This window comes from Poecilia reticulata, linkage group LG17 (genome assembly GCF_000633615.1).
Source record: "Poecilia reticulata strain Guanapo linkage group LG17, Guppy_female_1.0+MT, whole genome shotgun sequence".
Lineage (NCBI taxonomy): Eukaryota > Metazoa > Chordata > Actinopteri > Cyprinodontiformes > Poeciliidae > Poecilia > Poecilia reticulata.
Window position 1 is genome coordinate 18,622,177 of NC_024347.1, and position 22,377 is coordinate 18,644,553.

Below are 22,377 nucleotides of genomic sequence, written 5' to 3' on the forward strand. Positions count from 1 at the left end.
TGACAGAGTGTCTTTTGCAAGCACCACCATGCCGCCCTGCTGGGTCAGAGCTCCATTGCCACTCACAATTATTTATTAGGCAACATATTCACTCTCTATCCATCACCGCATTGCCACCCGGCCCGGTCACATCTCTTAATGTTTATTACAGTGTCCCACCTTCCACCAGGAGAATGATTGACGCTTTCGGAGAGGACCGAGGTGGGACTTGCGCGCTCCTTCCTCTCCAATCGTGGCTCGAAGGGGGCGGAGGCTCTTCATCCCATACTCTGATTATGAGTCAGTTACCAGACATAAGCGAAACAATAACAGTTGGTGGGCCACTTTTGCGCTCAGGTCCTACGCCGGCAAGTTGAGACTTTCAGCGCCTTTTTGGCGCATCAAGGTCCCGATTATTTGCAGCCTACAGCGGAGGAGCACAGCGCGCTCCACTTTTAATCAGATTAGGAACCTTTAATGTTCAATGCTGGTTTTCCTTCGTCCCTAACGTAGCGGTGCAGGAGTGGCCAAAGCCAAATGCAGCGATTCAGATCAGATTTCACCTAAACCAGCTGGGAGAGAGACCGACAGAGAGGGAGAGAGAGAAAGAGAGAGAGAGAGAGAGAAACGAGAAGAGAAGAGAAGAGAGAGGGTTTGTCAGTCTCCCTCCTCCCAAATCCAGAAAAGCTTACCAAGGAAAAAAGGAGGAGTGTCTGGGCTCAGATAGACGCGAGGAATCCAGAGGAATTTCCCGAGGATTTTTTTTCTCTCTTCCTTTCCCCCTTCCTTTTCACATCAAATTAAAAACAACAAGAAAAAAAAAAAAAGTTGGAGGGGAGGCAGCGGGGACCGTGGTCAGGGATGGACGAGCAGCCGCGGCTGATGCACTCCCACGGGGTAGGCATGGCCGGACACCCCGGCCTGGCGCAGCATATGCAGGATGGCACGGCGGGGACGGACGGAGACGGAAGAAAGCAGGACATCGGAGACATATTACAGCAAATAATGACCATCACAGACCAAAGCTTAGACGAAGCGCAGGCAAGGTGAGACGCAACTAAAAACACTCGTGTTATTTATGGGAAAAGATGGAAACATCAGAGGAAGGGGGGAGATAATACTCGCTTGTAAGAGAACTGCCTGTAAATGAAAGCAATAACGCCCACTGAAGTGCCGAGACTGCGCGAAAGCGACAAACAAAACCTTAAAAACTTGAAGATTTCATAATTTGACAACTTTTGTGTGATCATTTCCTATCAGAATTTATTAATTAGCGCCTGATTACTGCGGATTAAGACAAACCAGACTTGTTTTATCTATGAGGGGACTTGGCAGCTCAGTTACTCTCAGAGTCTTTTGGCTTAATTGTTACAAAGGAGCTTACATTGTAATCCTGTGCCATAATAACAGGATGCAGATCCTCTTCTGTGGTTTACACCCAGCACTAAAAATAAAGACGGGAAATTAAGGAAATAAGACATGCAAATGTTTAAGAGGTGGGGTGCAAACTGGATAGATTTTGCGTTATAAAAATCTACATTTTCGACATTTARCACAGCTAATTTGAAAATAAGTTTTATGTTGATGCACCAATAAGCTTTTCCTAGCCTGTGCCGATTTCTTGTTTTGGTCGAGATGTAACCTGCCGATTCTACAATCTCAATTTGCAGTTGTCTGACGCTGATATTTGTTTTATTTTTTAATTCTACTGACCATAAAAGAGGATAAAATGCTACCTCTTTGTTAATGGTGGTAGTATAAATGYAAAATAGAATAAAAAAAAAWACACAACAATAATGCATCAATAAACTGACCAGATTTTACTTGTAAGAATTTGACCTGCCAATCATCAGTCAGAGCCAGTGAAGGGAAATTGGTTGCCTCTCATCTCTGGAGGATTTAATTGTGTATATTTTACACTGCTTCAGTATTTTTGTTCTTCTTRTTGAAATGTTCCAATTTAAAACAATACATTATTTAAACTTGAAAAGACCAACACAATGAAGGTAAAATTGGATTCCAGATGGTGAATATTTTGCCATGCTCCTATATTTTTTTTTWAATTATTGTTCACCATTTAGAGCCCATGAAAGGAAAATTGACCAGTGTTGGTCTTTAGATAACTCTGTGTAAATTTTACCTTACTCTTGCAGTTTGAAAAAAAAAAAAAAGCTAAAAGGTGAGCTTTTGATTTGATTTGCTGATCACAGATTAAAGTCAGTAAAGGAAAAATTGGCTTATTCAGATCTCTGGCTGAACAATCGGTGCATAATATTACCCTGCTCCCATGTTTTATTTCTAATGACCGCATTAGAAATACATAAAAATAATAATAATAGATGTCTGTTTGTTTGCTCGAGTATTGACCTGGTTATTGACGTGCTGTCTTCTTTTTTTAGGAAACACGCACTCAATTGCCATCGAATGAAACCTGCTCTGTTCAACGTCTTGTGTGAAATAAAGGAGAAAACAGGTAAGGACGCACCATCTTTGTGTCTCACCATCACTTTTTTTTTTTTTTATAATTGGATTCAGCTGTATAAATACCACGTCCTGTTTTTAACCTACAAGGTATCATAAAACATATGTGAAAAAGCAGAGAAAACCRGCTGCTGTTGGACAGCAGTGTTATCATTTTAGCCTTCCTCACCCCTCTCTGTAGGGCTTGAAGCTGTGTGCTAAGTGAACAGTTTTTCCACGCAGAGGTATTTTCTGTTTATGTTCACGACAAGGGTCAAAGCCACCAAAAGGAATGCGTGAATTATCACTAATTTAACAGCAGATTAAAAACAGGAGAGCGGCTCACGCGATGAAAGGCTGCGAGTTGTCTCGGAGGGACGGGGCAGAGCAGAGCGGCGCTTTTCAAGAGAGGAAATAAAACGAAATATCCAATATAAGCTTATCTGAGAGCACAACTTTGAGGCTGTCTGCGAGGTTATTGAGAGGGAGCCTTGTCACTTTGTCGCCCGGCTTGTCGCGTCGYAGCCGTGCGAGATGGCTGAGAATAAACACAGGGGCCGAGCCGCATGGAGGCAATACTGTTTTCATTAATATAACATGAACTTCTCTGCGCTGACATTTCATCTGTATGAGTCAGGGTTTGGCACAGGTTTCTCTAAAAACAAGAGGGGAAAACATGTAGACACTTGAGATTTTCATCAGATTTACAAAGAGCGCAGGCCCCTGCGGAGGAAGCTACAGTGCAGGCTGGGGGCCCTGGCTCCTAAATTGCAAGGCTCGGAAAAGTGAAAGAGTAATGCCTGGCTCTTTGTAAACTGTCTGGCGTCTCCCTGGGTTCAACCAGAGTTCGTTTCCAAAAAGAAGAACAAAGTGACTTGGACCTTTTCCTGGCTTTTCCCCCTTTGCCTCTCCCCTCTTCCCACCGTTCTTGGCAACCAAGCCTCTGACAGGAGAGAGGCTCCCCTCAGACTGCAAATTGTCCTCCCCTATGTTTAGTACCAAGTTTGGAAATGAACATGTTTCAAAAGAGCTTTTATTTTTTTTCTCTTACTGCTTTGCTCTTTTTTTTTTCTGTTTTACTCGACGAACATTCACCTAACCTAAACATCACAAATCTCTCGATGTCTTCTCCAGCTTTATGAAGAAAAGCATTTAGAATCTATGAATAACGTAAACACCCCCACTCACACACACACACACACGCACACACGCACGAACACACACTCCCAGAGACACCTAAAAAAAAATTCCCCCTGTCTGAAATTGAAGAGCTGAGCTGCGGCTCATCTTCGCCTATAGGAGGGTTTGTGCAGACGAAACTGAAAATCCTTTCACTGCAGTGACAGAGAAAATGACTCAAACCTTCACCATGGCATTTACAGCCAAATGTGCTGAGTGCAGTGTATGCGAGTGGAGTACAGCCTGTAATTTGTCAAGACTTTTTTATATTCTTTATAAAGAGTCAGCTTCTCCTTGCTTTTTACATTGTTGCAGTCATAGTGTCTCAGAGAAGCGATGACGAGCACGCCGGCTCCAATTCAACCTTTTTACCAAAGAGAGGAAGAGTTTCTCCACATTAGCAATCATTTGCTGCATGTACGAGCCATGTGCGCCTCTTCCTCGCTCTGTGTCGGCGGTGTGAGCGTTGACAGCAGCAATATGGGTCACTGCCGCAGTGAGGTGTCCATTGGCAGGCAGCTGACAAACAAGGCGGGAGTGCATGCCAATAGTGGACAGAGGAAGCCTTAACTGATGACCCCGCGCCACCTCGCTCCCCTTTTGATTTGTGCCGGGGTCGCTGCAGTGTCACTGCGTTGGAGTATTTAGCAAGCTTAAACAAGCTCAGGTCCACACGCCTGGCTTATAGAAAGCCAACAGCGAAGGTTTGTGTTACCTCACTTAGAGACGGTCTTTTGGCAGCTAAGGTCGTGTTTCACAGAAACATCTTCCTCCCGCCCTCCCGAGCCCTCTGCCTTTTTTAATCTTAAACTCTCGGCATTGTAAGCGAAGTCACTAAGAGCACTCGGGTTTGTTTTCCTGCGCTCTGCTTCGTATCCTGTGACTAGGGCTGGAAAGCGTCTTTGTTTGCTTGGAACCATTACGGCGAGGGAAGCTGGCACGTACAGGTTGACTAAGTAAGAGAAGCCAGACACCAAGTCGGTGTTTCTGGGTGTCAGATTTCAGGCTCACTCCCCACCACCACCACCGCCAGTTTCTCTCTATCTGCGGGCCTGGGACTGTTTCATTTCGTCAGGCCTCTCTGTGTCAGCGGCCTCACATTACATCCATGCAGACTCGGGTCAGATGGAGAGCTCCTGCATGACTAATGTGATCAGACGGATAATGCATTACACCGCTTGAACTTATCAAAGCTAGAGACCTGATGAATCAGTCTGTCCTGCTAACAGCAGTCCTACCGAGAGCCTGCGATGCTAATTAGGCAAAACATTTTAGATATTCACAGCAATCAGAGCTCTTTAAGGYTTCTTACAGGAATGGGAAGGCAAGTGAAAAATATTACGCTTTTCGGCATGAAGCAGACAAGAACTGTTATTATTTAACAGCGTGGCGCTGGCATGGGCTTACAGGTAGGGAGGAGAAAAGGGTTTTWAAAAAGTTACAGTTTCAATATTGTAAAAAGAATAAAGAAATGGCCATGCCGCTCCTTTAAATGTTCAAAATAGTTCTAATGACCCAGTGTACAACAGATAAGATTTAAACATTTATGATACACCTGCATGGCAAAAGATCCCATATTTTTATTAATTTGACAGTAATTACATATTTAGTACTATACTTGTGGATGGAAATGACACATTTTAATCTGTAGTGTCATTAAGCATTCCTGTAGGACAGACTGTGCTCTTGCAAGACTCTTTCTCAAAGACAAAGTTCAAGTTTGCTTTCATGCAAGAAAAACGGCTGTGATTGCGGAATAATCATAATTTCTAACTGGAAATATTATACACACCGCACCGTACCATCACCTCTGTCTAAGATAAGGAAACACAGACAGAATATCTCAGTGGAAGGTGAGGAATAGAGTTTAATTTGTAAGCCCAGCATCTGTGCTTTTTCTTATGCTTGTCAATCTCGGCTAAAGATGATGCCTTTACGTTGCCAACAAACAACAAAAAGCTAACTTCCACTTCCAGAAAAGATAGCAAAAATGTTTAGCATATATGTCTAGAAGATGTTTGAAGATTTCATTTAGTAATTATTTTTTATGCATTTCAACACAAAAGTCCTCATTAGCCAAATTTCAAAGAAAGTGTGTAAGTGATGGGAGAGATGCAGTAGACTAATGCCCTCTTCCCCCACCTGCTGCTGCTGCACACTGCTGATCAGCTGAATGACATGAGGCTTCCACACGTTTAGCTCACTTAGAATGAAGACATATTCACATATTCGGTTTTATGGAAATATTTTCAGTAGCGAAAAACTGTCCTGGTGTGAAAACTTATCAACTGTATGAAACTACAGTCGACAAACTACGAGTCACATTTCTGTTAAGCAGCTGACTGCCGGCTGCCTGAGCCGACAGCCTGACTAATTAACAGGCTTGTTATATTTGTGTTCTTCTGAAGAGCATAAGGACTTGAGTGCTGCTTCTGAATTTAGCAGGTTTTATCCAGCATTTCGGAAAGGTACATGTTTTTTGATAATGATCTGTTACTGTAATAGTTAATATATTTGACTAGATTGTTAGCGTTTGTAAATACCCTGTGATTGTACATTTCTTTTTAAGGTTTCCCTCAGCAGCCATGTCAAGTTTTCTGGGAGCCTTTTTAAAATCCTGAGAGTTGCYTGGAAAGTTTGGCTTAAACGGAAAAAGAGAGAACAAAAACAAGAAACCTTTGCTTAGAAATGACTGAATTTAGATTTAAACAAGCATTTACTAATTTATGACTTGTCAGACTATTAAATAAGCACTTCATACAGTGACTCCCTCAATAGGCTTGATGTTAGCCTGCAGGTGCATCGCGATAATGTCAAATGGCTATTTCCAGCATTTCCTTTAATATCAACACTAAACGATGATGGAGGTACTCGTTGAGCTCCTGTGCAGCAGTGGATAAACTGGTCACTATGGCTCCCAGTGCTGCTGTTTTTCAGTATTTAATTGACACGGCTGTCCATGATGAGTTCAGGGGTTAGTGTTGCCTCTCTTTGTTACTCTCCTCTCATATCCAGTGACAGATGGAGGCATTAGTCTCCAATGTGGCGCTGTCCTGAAACTAATGGCTATGTCCTTGGTTTCCCCGTGCTAGCTGGGAGACTGTATATCTGTCCCTGGCTTGGAAGTGCAGAAGCAGCAGTTTATCCCCCACTACCCCCAGCCCCTTCATGTTTTAGTTTCCACGGAAATAAGACCGAGCAGGACTTTGTCTGCTCTCTCATAAATAACCTCAAAATAAATAACTTCAAAATGAGAGTGAAGTTTTTTTTTTTTTTCTATCTGAGAAAAGCAGGCTTTGATTTGTGAGCTTATACGAACCTCTTACCAGAAATGTTCATCCAAGTGAGGGATAATACCCATGTGATATATTTTTACGGAGGATGTGCAGATTGTAGCTTTAAAAGTAAGCTACAGGATATAAAAATAATCTGCTGTACTTTTTTTAATGTCTCACTTTATATTCGTACTTCATTACCCGTGCACTTCAGGAAAACCTGCAAGTATTTCAGCCGCTCTCCTGTCCTCCAGCATAAACTCACTTGCAATTAGGACAGCTAATATATTATGCAAATGTTGACTGGCTTAATTGAGACATGTTAATCATGTTTTAAGAGGCTAATTACAGCCCTGTATATCTGAGGTGGGAGTAGTAATTAGCCGTGATAACAGATCTGGCTGTAGAGTGGTCATATTCAGTGTTGCGATGTATAACTACAGAGTACCTGTGCGCTCATTTACAAACACCTGAGCATTTCTTTTCTTTATTTTTTTTTTTTTTTTGCTACGTTAGAAAATGTCTAAACAATGCCTTATTACTGGGMTTCGTTTTATTACTGCGTATTGTGTTCACAAGAATGAGATGAGGTGAGACATTAGCAATATTTTTTAGGAAAAATAAAGTCAGGATTTTGTGACGTTGCTTAGATTTTTATCACGGTAAGTTGCKGTATTAATTGCGACAGTAATAAAAGTGACAATAAAAGGTATTTTAAAAATTCATCTGTCTGTTTGGCTGTTAAGCTGTCACTATAAGCAGTCAAAGCCTCAAGCGAACAATTACTGCTATAAAAATACAATGTGGCCATTATTAAAAAGGGTGCATCGCGACAACAGTTGCATTCATTAGGGTAACTTGGGTGCTAAACAGCCCACATTATTTACATTCAGTCGTCTTTTGAAGCATAAACACATTTATTGTTGATGAAATCAACAGTGGAAAAATAGTCCACAGTAAAATGACAATTCTAACCATCGTTTTGATCACACTAATTATTTTTCATAATGATACAATTGCCTGCCTCTGCTAAGAAGCAGAGAAAAGTTTTCATACACCTGTATWAAGAATCTGTAGTTTGTGTAGAATAATATTATCTTTGTAAGTTTAATTGTATACAGTTAAAGCTTAGCCAGTTTAAATATTTTAGATGAGTATATTCAAAACAGTTGCCACCCTAACCCTCGTCACAGACTAACATTTAGYCAGATGCAGTATTTTCACCGTGCTTATATTATGTTMATTTCATCAACAGATCAGAYAAAGATCTGCTTCTATTCTTCCTTCAAATGAAAGTCTTAAATATAGTGCTGATAYCCATGAAATAAATAGTTACAAAAYGCATCTGTGTAAATATGCCCCAATTTTTTTTATATTTATATTTTGACTGTGTTTGTCTTTCTGGTCATCTGATCCAGCAGTGTTGATTGTTCTGACCATTGGGCTCTTATCCTGCACACGACCCTGTTCTTAGTTTTCTGGCATCTGATCATATTTGGATCCATTACACTAAGAATGCCCTCCCACTTATCGAAAGTAAAATCGCTTTAGAGAGGAAATTTGCTCCATGGCTGGAGTGGAGTTTCTTTTTTATCGGATGTTTATCTCTGGAGCAGCTTTTAGTGTCTACACAACAGCTCCGGTGACATTATTGCCAATTCAATTGCCTCGGTTATTGTTTTTTTTTCGTTATTGGTGCTGTTTGGATTTGATTGGATTTTGCACAGACTTGTGGAATTGCGCCTCACAGTTTGACCGGTCAAAGCATACATTCTCATGTCGTTGGAGTTGAAACCTCTGCTGTTGGYCTGGGTCAGTGTGAGGTTGCAATTTTATAATGACCTTGAACAAAATTTACAGCTTTATTTCTACTGGCCTTAAAATAACGTAGCATGTATATTGACTATTACAGTTACAGTGTTATATGTAATATTCCTTTATTGTTATTTTTTGTTATCTATTTTCACAATTTACAGCAATGTAAATATGCAGAAATAAGAAAAGTAGGCAAATTTCATTCCTTGTCCTTCTCAATATATTGTCTTGAAATATAGAATATTTGCACATTTTTTGTAGTTTTTAATTAAAAGTGCCTATTGCCATTCTGCTCTTTATGGAGCTACACTAAAATTATTGTGATCTTATATTAGCTAGTTAATTAGTCAAGCTATCTGCTCAGGTAGAGCGTCAGTCAGCTGYTTACGTGACAAGTTGCTTCTGACTCGCCTATAAGTGTTTTAAAACTCGGKTTTCTCATTTGGAGTTATAGGTAGCACTCCTTTGGTTTTCATGTAATAACTGTGTATTTTATAGAYAAATATTTGTCTGTTTTGCAAGTGAAGGATAACCATAGTAATCTAATTTCAGCCAGCTGAACAGCAGAGTGCAGCAAGAAGCAATGGAGGGCCTCTACAGCATTACTGAACAAACCATACWGCAGGAAAAACTCCTGTAGTTTCTCTGGCATCTTATTAAAAAGACTTTAAATWGTAGGAACCTAATCATGTATAATTACAACAGCTTTCAAACCGCAACCTTTTAATTTTTGTTGTACCTACCTCTCAAAGCATCCCAACTACAGTTTTACAATGTATCACTTTAACATGCGCATTCAGGGGTGGTCTGTTAGTTTTCATAACATTATTGAACTTGAAATATCCCTATGTCTCATAAGGAAAATGCTGTATCCAGTGCACAGCAACAGGTAGGGGAGGGGCAACGTGTCATGGTCCATATAGCCAGAGAAAACGCTGATCGCTCATGTGCTGTTTATGGCATTTCACAAAAAAAAATAACTTTAGGTATAGTATGATGAATATGAAACAATATTTTTTGTAAAAACTTGGTACACCTCGATAATAAAAAAATGTCTAATATGTTGGTTATTATTTATTGAAAAATTTATAATAAAAATTGTGTGGTTACCCGTAATCAGACAAAAAAAAATTTGCATATGCATTCATGTGTGCTTGTGTAATTTGATGGAGGTGGGCTGTCTGGCTCGTCACCACTAAAATGTAAGTGGCGTGTTGGCAGCACGCTGGGGTTGTACAAAAGACCCCCCCCCCTCTCCCACCACCACCACCACACGCCCCACTCCCCGACTTCGATGAACAGTCAAACATAAGACGGCGAGCACTCTTCCCTGGCTGACTTAGTAAAAATGACACAAATTAATACATGCTGCTTAAACAGGACCAAGATTAATGGTTGCCTTTCGCAGCGGCTTAGATCCTCTGTCAGTCGCTGCTTGCTGCCCAGATGGAATCAACACCAATCAATGAGGCTGCCGACTCTCACTGGATATCTGCTCACGATGTTGAGGGGTACACGGAGATGCACACATTTACATATGCTTTGAACGCACAGTTACTTATGCCACGCAAAATAAAAATTATTAAAAAAAAAAAAAAAAAAAACAGAATCACAAACTTCCTCCTGGTATTTCTTCCTCTCTCGTCAGGTTTCCTCTGTATAAACCGCACTGCATATCGTGTATTACATCCCATATAGTCGGATGTTCAATCAGGTGCCACAGAGTCAGATGGGAAAGAGCAGCAAGGCTGATGGCTCAGTCGTGATTGGATGTTTCAATTACTGATAGTAATGCCATGGTGTAGTGAGTCATGCAGTGCAGATAGCACCATTTATTTTAATCAGGACAGGGGAGAGATGGGTGTGGATATGTCTCCCTCATTTCAGAGGGAGTTTCACATTTAGATGCAAGGGAGTGCATTCCCCTCTTCTCCAAACACTCTCTCTCTCTCTCTCTCTCTTTCTCTCTCTCTCACACACACACACACTCACGCACACACACACACATTTTCTTAGTTGCATGCACAGTCACACACATACACACGCTCAGGTGGATTGAGAACGGAGGATAGGTTGCCTTGGGTAACGCGTAGCGACAAGGTACTCTCTCGGCGAGCTATTCTAATTTATGTTAATAAACCTTGCAGTTGCTGTGAGAGACAAAGGGGCCAGAGATGAGCCTCGGTAACCTCGGTACTTTCACTGGAAGGAAAAACACAGGCAAGAAAAAAAAAAAACTGTGAGGAGATAGTGAACTGTAGAGAAAGACTCTTCTTACTGAGGCACAGAACGATGATAAATTTAGCCTCACAAAGAGTTATTTTGTGGCTGCGGAATCAAACAGTCTCATGCTTGCTATTTTCAAGTTTGGTGTGCGGTGTTTACTATTTCTGTGTCAGAGTCTGTGTTGGAAGGGGCAGGGATTGGCAGGCGGGTTGTCTCCTGGGATCGTTGCTGCTAATTCCGCGGGGCTCCGAAGAGACACTGGATGCTGCAGCTTTGGATCACTTCCCAGGGCAGATGCGACACCACAGGTAGCATTTAGCACAGTGGGGCAAAAGCATGAATGTTAACAGAGGTCAGGGTATGGTCTGATGGCCTGCAGTGTTAAGACCCTCTTGGTGAGCTTGATAAAGAGCCCTGAAATTACCTCGAAAAACGGCTTGATCGTTTTTTTTGGGGGGGAAAAAAAGTTTTGCTTTTTCATATCATTATGTTGCTTCTTTTAGTCATTAAATTGCCATCAATCCGAAAGCTTAATGAATGTGATCTTGTTTTTACGTTGTTCAGCTTTTGAATCCAAAGTGGKTTTTTTTGGGGGGGGTTTGTTTGTTTTTTTCCTGCAATGCAAACCATCACCCCGGTAACACCAACAAGGATTGATAACACAACAACTCCTTCCGCTTCTGTAATATATCCATATCCCCAACCCGAAGAGTGAAAGCTGTGGATTTCCTCTGTGCCTGCTGTCTGCCAGCTTGCCTTTGGCGATGTTAGTTCTGGACAGTTAACTCCCACTGAAATTATGTTAATTGCTGTCATTTTCTTTTTTCTACTTGAGCATAATCAGCAAATTATATACTTCTGTTCATTTATTACAGAGCCACTCCTAACGGGGATTTTGCCCTTCAAAGATCAAAAGTTAGGAGGGGAGGTGGCTTGCTCTTATGTTTGTGTACTCATTTGTCATATTATGTATCAGCTGGCTATTACAAGAACTGTAATGTGCCATGAATAGTTTGGTGTAGTCAAATTACATGAGGTTATATTCAAAGATTTTAATTGGTTGCAGTCAGAAATATTCAGTAAACATGKAAAGAAAAATGACAGATTTTAATTTATGCTGTGAGTTGTATTTGCCTGGTAAATTTACGTGGTAGATTTAGGTATTTTGGTTTCTAAAAGCTCACTCCATGTTGGATTGCATGTGTKCATTGCTAACACTGATGTACTATTCAATTGTTCTTGTCTCCAATTTAGATAAGGATAATTTAAAATTAGGTATTTGACTATCAGATGTTCAAATCCATTTTTTTTTTTGTTTTACTTATTTGTTAAAACTATCACCACGTTGACAGTGCTCACAGTGCTAACTAGTAATAATCAATCAAAGCCAGGAGGAGAGTGTTAGCAATGTCATTCATACTTGTGTACATGCCCCACTACAGCTAGGCAAGTTGTTTCTCTGCCATTAAAATATTGAGCAGCGTGTACATGAGGTTGACTGACTGCGCTAAGACCCTCCTCCTAGCTTTGATTGGTTATTTAATAAAGATGTAAAATAAAAATTTTAAGGTGAGGGCACAAAATGCCATAAATATATATAAAAGACCTAGAGGTTTAAAATATAGTAAAATAAGACACCACATTTCATGAGCAGCAAACTTTTTTTTTTCAAATGRAGTTTTAGCAGGATAGYTTTAACATGCTCTGTCCACACAGGTTTAACGAGGCTAACAAAGGTGCAACAGTGGAAATTCTAAATACAAGAATTACATGTAATTTAATGAGGTTGAACAGATAGTTTTGCATCCTGACGATTTGTATGTGGAAACAACTGGCCCACCAATTCTGCCAGCACTGGCACCATGTACACAACTGGCTTTAAATGTGCTGACTGGACTGGCGCCGCTGTCTGCAGGGCTGTAAAAATAAATCGGTTCATACACAGTATTTCCTGCCTGTGCTTGAAATTTTTAGGAAAAGTGCCATAACATTGTTGTTCCTCATAGTTAAGCTAAATTTGACAACGCATTTGCTTGGTGAGTGCTGCGCTTTTCGCTTTTTCCCTCTACATTGCACACACCTTGTTGATTGCTCTAGAAGAAAGTGCTTCTCCAAAACCTTGCTTTTGCTGCAGCGTGCGGTGAATAACACGGTAGAAGACACAGCACAAATATAGCAGCAACACGTGGAACCTCCTGACGAAACACAGCCGTGGCTGAGAGCGATTTGGTCGTCAGCCACAGCCGCCCTGTACATCCACGTACAGAGGAAAACTCATGTTTAGAAAACCTATGTAGCATTTACATCTGTATACATTTATATTTCAGTTTAATTCAAAAACACTTTATTGATCCTAAAAGAAAATTAAATTTGTTTAGATGTGTTTGTATGTAGAGTTCCCGTTAGAAAAAAGTGTTGACATCTGAAAGGCATATTACTTTATTTACTGCAAACAGATTTGGTCTTCATCAACTCAGCTGACAATGTTTTCAGGGAGAGAATTTTACTAAACTTGTATGAGGTCTTTTATGATTTCCGTTGTTTAAAATTAGACTTGTAAAATGTTTATTCTGTTCAAGTTTGTCTTGTGCACTGTAAAAAAAAAAAAAAGTCTAATTTACGGTAATATAACCGACAGCTGTGGTTGACAGAATTTTACCGCATTTAAATGGATATATGTGCCCACATAAATTTTTACCGTATTTATACAGTTAAATTCCTTACAGTCACAGCTGCCAGTATTTTACTGTAAATTAGAGACGTTTTTCTTTACAGTGTGCAGATAAAAATGACAGAAAATATTATTCTCCTGCTCCCTAAGCCTGTTTAAACAATTAAAATTAATGTTTCTGACACATCAACAACTATGAATTGAAATTCTTTGACAAATAAATGTAGCAAAATGTATTTGTCATGACGGAAAAAATGTATACAATTAATCCTATTACTGGTAAAATAATATTACATTGATTATTACTTTTAAAGTGATTTTGATGCCATGTTTAGGCTCTGGGCAGTGGAATATTTTCTTTAATACTTTAAACCATAGAAATAGCTAAATGTATCTCCTTTTTTTTTTTTTTTTTTGCAGTTTCAGACAAACTCTTGAAATCGTTCTCATATTTCGCCCTTCCTACAGCAAAGTGGGGAGTAGAGGATGCAGAATAGGTGACATCATCCAGACAGATAAGAAACAGATTGTTTTATATCGAAAGCTGATTAAAGAACAGCTGCGATTCTTTAAATTTAACTATGTGATTCTCAACATGTAATTAGAGCCAGTACCCAAAAAAACAAAACAGGAATCAGGATTTGAGTTTCATAAGAGACTTTTACAGATAAGAAGATTTGAGTTGACTTCTTATTAACAAAAACAGAACAGCTCTAAAAATATCTTATTTCTAAATTAAGTATGATGTGGAAATCCTCCCACTGATTAACTGCTGACATTTCTACCTCTGATGTTACGCTTTTTTGTGAAGTGCTTATGTGAATCCCCTTGGAACCACTTCGTGTGTGCGTCTCTGCACACATAAATACAAACATGCATCATGTGGTCGTCTGCTGAACACAAATAGACCGCCTAGAAAACCGCTACATACTATCACTCCCAAAATAGGAGGGCATGTGTGATAGTTTAAACTGATAGGACAGGATCTGTCATTTTGCGTTATGCTTGATCCAGAYGGCACAAACGCAAGTATTTCAAGACATCTTGGTTACTTTTGAAAATATCGAAGGTTTCTGTTAAGACTTTTTGTTGAGAATTCAGAATGTTACGTGTAACATATTCTGATTTCTTCCCAAGATTTGAACCAGCAACCTCTCTGCTACATGCATGTCTTTCACCCCTAAAGGCAAACTCRTCCTCCTCTTCCATTATGTTTTTTATTCGGCTCGCCGGCATCACCGTGCAGCCTGTTTTATTGTACATGTCCTTCAGCGCCGTGTTTAGCAGTCCTCTGCCCCTAAAGACATAAAACTCCTTTATGTTCCTATTACTTGAGTTTACGGAGAGCATCTTCAGCCGCCCCGCCTTCCGATAAGATCATATTGATAGATTGATATTGGGAGAACTGTAGTGCGATAAAGGCGCAGGGGTTAAGAGCTTCTTGGATAGTTTAACCTTGATAAAACAGTTGTTTCAGTGAGGCTGATTTCGCCCCATCCGTCTTCATCCGTCAGGGCCCCGCTGAAGTATGCAAATGAAGGCAATAGAGGGAAGCGCCGTGTGCGGTTAAATGGGGCGTTGCGAATGTGCGGTGTACCGCGCCGACGGGGTGATACTACTTACTGTCCAAATTTAGTGTGTCTTTTCTGAACCCTGCTTCCTTCCTCCCCCCCTSCCCTGTCTGTTTTGTCTACATTTCAAGGGAAAAAAAAAATACATACGTATATATTTATACTTGTCCTGAGAGAAACTGTGCCCTCTCGTAAAAAGATTACAGCTGTAACAGAAGCAAAGCAGTTTATGTGCTTATGTTATTATTTTTAATGTGTTTTAGCTGGAGTTTAGAAGCTGCAGTTTCTTATTTGTGTCTCTCAGTGTACAGCACAGGCATCTACATGTTGCAGCTGGTTTTATTGCATGCTCTCCCCCATACATTTTAGAGCATGGCTGTTTATTGTGCTAATTAGCAAGTCTGGAGGTGTAAGGGTAATAATCTTTGTGATAATAACTGTTTATGCCTTAACACAGCGCTCCGTTCAGAGTTTATGTTGCTCGGGCAGCTTCATTTGCCTGATTAGTTTTGTACCTACTCAGCAGCAGCATTAAGGAAGCTTCTTTTTTTGTGTGTGCGTCTGTTTGAGTCTCATTTATCTCACGTGTCTGTATATTGATTGATTCCCCTTGCTTGCTCGTTATTTTTGCTCTGTTCTTCACAACTCATTTTACAGAGAGACGAGGCCAGGAAAGGGTTACTACATCCCCTGTCTGCTGTCTGATCAGCCGCCACACATAGAGCTGTCAGTCAGGAGCTTTCCTGCCTGCCCTTTTGTTATGGAACGCCAGCTCTGTGGGTGGGTCCTCCGGGTGATAGATGGCTCGGAGAGCCTATCGGACTGCGAGAAGCATCCATCTCTGTCTGGTGCTTGTTAAACAAGCTTGGGAAAGCAGCCATGTAGCCCTAACTACCACTGGCCTCCACTAAAAAACCCCATTAACATTAATGAAGGATAGCTTTAAAAGTTCTCCAGTAATAGGCTTGAATTGGATTTATGAGTCAGATGGTTTGCCAGAGAGTTGCTCTTAAAAAAGGTCTCCGTTAGATAAATGGAAACGAGCATTTGAAGGATTTCTTTTTGGAATTCAGCTTGATTATTTTTTTTTTTCTTCCAAAATTTAATTTTGAAGCTGCACAATCTATCAAATTGCATTATCAATGAGTGCAATATGGCTATCAGAAAAACTTGCTTGAAACCTATATTATGTGTTTAGTATTCAGTATCATACATGCAAATTCTGCTTAGCAATCATTTTTTCTGGCTGATTAGATAGACTTTCACTGCCCTCACTACCAACACTTGATGTATGTCCTGCTGCTTGTAGCCGGTCCTGACATTTTCAAAGTCTTGCTCTTGTTCTGGTCTCAACTGGATTTCTTTTTTTTCTTTTTCTTTTTTTTTTTTTTTTTACTGGACTTTAGCGTGAAACTACTAGCTACATCCAGAAGCAAAGTTTTCAACTTTGCCAACTTTAAAAATGTATAGTGTTTATAAACTTTTGTGGCAGAATCTACATTATTGTGATTACGGCAACTGTCTAAATAATCTTCTTGCGTTTGTTTAGTTTTCGTCTTGCATTTCCTGGAAAGCCTTTGTCTTTGCTCAGTCTCGGTTGAGGAGTTCYTGACTACAATAGAAACCACAAAGTGTGGTGGAGACATTGTGATGACGGAAAAGAAAGCAAGGAGTCAGGAAAAATTAGGTTAATCTTAATCGATGTCGTCATAGGAATATTCAACGATTCTATGATACTCGGCGGCTCTGCTTCATTCAGATTTAAAATCWAGATGCAGCTTTGGTGGCTGCGAGGGAAAGCGAGGCGTTTGATGTTTTAAACCACTAAAAAGATAAAGCTGCCTCATTTTTAAGCACTCTGCTGYCCCCCTTTTGAGAAAAAAATAAGTTCCTAATACTTTTTTTTTTTTTAAAGGCCTTTCATCCCAGCTGGCACTGGCCATTTCAATATCCTGCAACTACCACTTTACCTGTCTGCAAGGTCCCTATAGATGGTTGATGCGAAACTGCCATTAGCCGGCCAATTCCTCAGCCACAGATTACCGCGCCGGTACGTGGTAATCACAATGTTGAAAAGGTCTGATTGCATTCCACCCAACCTACAAAGTGTGGCATAAATGGGTTTTCTCAAAGGTCTGAAGTCGGTTGTTGGTGTGCCATCATAGTGCATTAGGACTGTCAGGAGCAAAACAGCAATTTTTGAAACCTCTCTGTGAATCTTAAAAGGATGCAGAAATACACTGGGAGGCAAACAAGGCCTTCCCGAGATTGTTGAGTCAAAGCGTTTTTCTGTGCGAGCTGAGCTATAAACTCACTTCCACTGAAAATACATTTATTGTGAACATTGCTAATCCCCCTCCGCTCTTTCTCTCCTCCTCTCCCCCCTCCCCAGTCTTTCTCTCCTTCCTGGCTCTTCTGCTCACCTCTGATGTCATTAGCAAGTATAGAGGGAGGTTGAGGCAAGAGAGGAGTTGCTATTCTTAATGAATTCTGCTTTGTCTTTGGACTCCCCTACCTAGTTAACCCCCCTTGTGCTCAAGGTGTCAAATTAGAGCAGCTGGAAAAAAAAGAGGGGAGAACAAGGGGGGATGAGCAAAGAACATCGCACTCACAGCTCATTTCCCGACTCTCCTTCAAACCACCCTAATACAACATAATATTCATGAGTATTATCCGTGTAACAACTGTGGAAAAAAAATGGTTGGATCTGCTTCACAAATTCCACTTTCATGATTAAGAAGCTGGTAGGGCAGTTAAGAACACGTTACTCGTGCACTGCTGTGCACCGATAAGGAAAACGTAACCTAGCACATCCGCAGATTTTTGTGGTTATTCCTTTTTTTTTACAATTATGAGAAGGATTTTTACATTTTAGCACTGGCAAAAAAAAACTACTTGCTSGATTAGTTTTTTTCTTGAGTCACAACCTCTTGTCTTCTGCTCCCGAATATTTTTGATTTCTTCATCATTTGTCCAGTTTGCAAAAATCTTGAAAATATCYTGCCTCTTTTAAAATAATTYACACAAAATGAAGAATGCCMGGTTTTGTGACAACTACACAAAGAAAAGCATAACTACAAAGAAGGAATAACACAGTGAAAGACATTTTTTTAAGAATTGCCCTGCATTTAATGTCATCTTTTTCAAATCATCCTGACCAGCTTCTTTGTCACTGCAGCATAAAAACAAAACAAAAAAAATAAATTCAATCCCACTACATGATGTGGTACCACCAAGTRCTTTTTGGGTCACARCTTTTTCTCTGTAGCTCTTAAATAGCATGTGGAACATCTGCCCTGTTTTTCCCTCCTGAGCTTTGGCTCTCTGCAGCTCATCCAAAGTTACCATGGGCATTTGGTAAAGTTGTTAACAGTACTGCCTTGTAAGTACTTAATTTATCAGAAGCAAGTCCCCCCCAATAAATCCCTGTTGGTGGACAGGAAATGATGTGCAAGTATTTAAAATTATTTTTCCACTTCCTGTACATCTCGGACTTGTGTTTACAATAGACCAAAAGCGGAAATGCATGACTGCTCAAGACTACAGTGTTTTTTCATTTATCATAAATCAGCCTGCCGTTGCCCCGGTTTTCAAATCTCAGAATATTGTTTGACATCATAACTCCACTTTAAACTTCATCACAGTTTTATTTTTGACCTGTCTGTTGTTTGTTCCCTAAAAAAGCTGTGGGGCCTTCAAAGAACAGCTGCATTTATACTTAGATTATGTTACACACAGGCAGACTCTATTGATTTAATGTGTGACTTCTGAAGGAAGTTGATTGCACTGGGTTTTACTTAAGGGTACAAATGAGGATAAATACAAATGCGGACAATTTATTTATTTATTTTTTTCAGATTTTTATTAGCAAAAAATTGCAAAAAACATGCGTTGTTTTCTTTCAACACATCCTTCAGTAATTAAGCACTGCTTTATGTTGGCCTATCTTCTGAAATCAAAAGCAAAGTTGAAGTGTGTACATTTGCAAGGCATTGTATTTTAGAGATAAAGATCTAGGGGCTGTTTGAATGTTTTACCCTCTGGTTTGCTGGAGCGTGACCAAAAGTACATTAATATGCTTAGACATTTCTTCTTTGAAGAAATTTTATTGCTGGTGTTTCTATACTTCTTCAGGAAAATGCAATGTTATTAATTTGAATGTAGTAGCGTAGAGCTCTGTGTAAAYCTCAAAGGAATGTAAAACAATCAAACACATCTGACTTCGGCAGATATTTTAATAAATAATAATAAAAAAGAAAAGTGGTCTGTTCTTTAATCTGATGCCCGAGTGGAGTCTCAGTTTAGCGTTTCAATCACATTCTTTCCTTTCATCTCGCAACACCTGCAGGTTCATTAGCAGCCAAAACTATCCAACCAATCATTGTTCAAACAGTTATTTTATATTCTTACTTCAGATCCCGGAGTCAGATATGAAATACGCCGCGCTGATAAAATTGAATGTTTCCATTTGATTAAATGCCAAAGCCATTAAAATGGCATGTTTTAATAGGTCACGTCAGGTGGCTTCCATTAAGACTGGGAATAAACTGATGTGATTTCTGACCCAGCCGCATTTGGAGTTACGGAGAGGCTTAACCCGAGCTCGCCTCCTCTATATTTGTTTTAGCTGTCCGYGCAGCAGACTCTCCAGATGAGGTCGTGAACTTGCTGCACCGACTGTGTGCGAGTGTGGGTGGACAAAGTAATAGTGCTAATGACGATGATTGCAAGTCTGGATGGCTCACTTACACATTGCTCCGGTATCTGCTACAAAAGAAGAAGAAAGAGGAAAAAAAAAAAAGATTCGACCTGCATCTTTTTTCCTTGTAGCTTTGGGGTCAGGTTTTCCTGTGAGCCTTGCGGAGATGTTGTTGTTGTCTGCCTTCACCCGGGCATCAGTGGTTGATAGTCCTGAGTCAACAGAGAGGTCCCCTCGTGGCTCTGCTTGCTCACTCCTGAGCCCGGCGTTTAGTTTTCCTTGGCAGACCCGGGCCACAGCTCATTAGACTAAGAGAATGCGCTTGCCTTAATTAATGATATGTAAATATCCTTGAATTGGCCACATTTACATATTAAGAGAGATTTGTGGAATCTGTGCAGTAATATATTTTAATTAGGGATTAATTAAAAATAATGGGAATTTCATTTCGCCTGGCAGGTTGCGTTTGGTGCGCCGGGGCTCAATCTTTGAACGCTGAGGCAGATACAAGCATGTGAAGGAAGCTCAGTTCTTTCACCCACCACTCTCTGTGCTGCATACAAACATGTGCCCTCACACACACACACACACACACCCCCACACACRCACACACACACACACACACACCCGCGCACACACACACTGGCATCACATTCCTTGAGATGCCAGACTCTTCCCAGGGGGTCTCCACAAAGCGCTGCAGCTTTGAAAAGGCGGCGAGGAGGAAGCTTGAACACCCACAATATGTTTTTTGGGGATGGTCCCAGTTTGGCTCAGTATCATCTCCTCTCGTTTTTTTCTCTCTCTCTCTCTCTTCTCTGTGTAGTTTGGGAATGGCTCTCAGACACGGAACACTAGTTATGCTGGCAATTATGTTAATGGAATGCCATTAGGCCATGATTGTATATGAGTGAACGGGGAGCGAGAGCAAGTTTTCGTGGCCCGAGTCAACGTATCCTTTGATCCACTTCTGAGAGGCTCTTCATGTCCTAACAAATTCTCTAATTTCCCAAGCAGCGATCTGAGATACTGCAAACAGACAGGATTTCTACACAGTCTGGGGGGGAAAAARKWWKGRAWWWKRRSMRRRSMWTTTTTTTTTCCAAGGTTTGAATAAGCATGGAAAAAGATTTGAATTTCCAGGATTTACTCCCAATCCCACTGGTCAAATGTTGCTTTCCTCCTTTTCTTCCCTCTCTGTAAGGTCATTYATCTTTCAAAACTTCCTTCCTTTCATTCCTCCTTGTATCCTTCCTTACATCAGACCTTATGTGTCCCTCTTTCTGTCCCTTTCTCTTCCTTCTTTCATCCCTGTTTATTTTTCCCTGTTTCACTCGTCTTTCSTCTCATCTTCCCTTTATGTGCTTTCATTCATTTTTCCTTTTGTATTTCCTTGTTTCCTTCGCTTTGTGCTTGTGTTTCTTCCTTCCTTACTCACTTTCTATTATCTGATTTTACTTCTTTCCTAGTGTTCTTTCTTCACTCCGTCTCTGTCATCCCTCCTTCCTTGTGATAATCCGTCTCTCGTCGTGTCTTATCATTCCCTACTTCTCTCAGTTTCGGATTCGTTTCAGGTTCCATATTTAAAGCCTCAAACATAACATATATAACMATAAGTTAAGAGGGATATTTTGTATTTGTATTTTAAAATCTGCGAGCAAGACCTGTTAATTTTTTGCAGGAAAAATGWACATTAACGCCATTCAGTCTGACCAATGTGTCAAGGGTTGTTTTATTTCAGGCTTTTTGCGCTGGCTAATGATGTACTCAGTGCGTTGTTTTTCCTCTGACAGCCGTGAAAATAAATCTGAATAGAAACAAAGAAACCATCTGTCATCGGCACCACTAATGGCAGTGATAGCACGACCACTATCACCTCATCTCCTAGGTGGAAATCATCCCCATTACCAAGCATCAGGGCTGCTTCCTGCTTCCTGATGCTCCTCACAGCAGCAGCATCTGCATCACACGCACATACATGCCGTCTCAGTCCGCCTGCAGAGAGGGATTTTTGATGTATTTGATGAAGGCCTTTTTTTTCCGTTTTGGATTTTTTTTTTTTTTTGGAGGGGGTGGGGGGGTCATTTTAAACACATTTACAAGCAAATGCCTGTTTTTCTTCCAGTTCTGCTCAAAGCAGAAAGAGCTTCTTTGGCATTTCTGATGTGTCGTCAGCGCGCTGATGTTATTGATCCAGGACCTTCCGAATTCATTAGGAGATCCAGCCCCGGCCGTGCTGCATCTTTATTTATGTTGCTGCACCCTCCCTGGCCTGCCTCTCTCTCTCTCTCTCTGTTTCTCTCTCTCTGCCTGCCTTCCTCTTTCATCCTCCATGCATTATTCTTTTATTATTCTTTTACAGCTGCCTTATCGCCTGCATTTTGGTGAGGATAAGACCTGTCAGCTTTGGGTCTAGTCGGGGGTGATGATGGGAGACTTCAAGGGGAGGAGGAGGCAGGAGGATGCCTGCTGTCCCCCTCTTTTTCATCATATGAAACGGAC

General features: G+C 40.6%; 1 protein-coding gene across 4 annotated transcripts in view; it reads left to right on the forward strand.

The window, feature by feature from the left end:
- Positions 1-283: 283 nt before the first annotated feature.
- pbx1a (pre-B-cell leukemia homeobox 1a) overlaps positions 284-22,377 on the forward strand; it is a 67,682-nt gene continuing 45,588 nt past the window's right edge. For 2 of the 4 annotated variants that reach the window (XM_008434106.2, XM_008434108.2), the window contains exons 1-2: positions 285-1,025; positions 2,379-2,452. In XM_008434106.2, coding sequence (XP_008432328.1) covers positions 841-1,025; positions 2,379-2,452 — 259 coding nt within the window. In that variant the 5' untranslated portion in view covers positions 285-840. Of the gene's footprint in view, positions 1,026-2,378; positions 2,453-22,377 lie in introns of all 4 variants that reach the window. The other 2 variants (XR_535964.2, XM_008434107.2) reach the window with 2 other exon arrangements.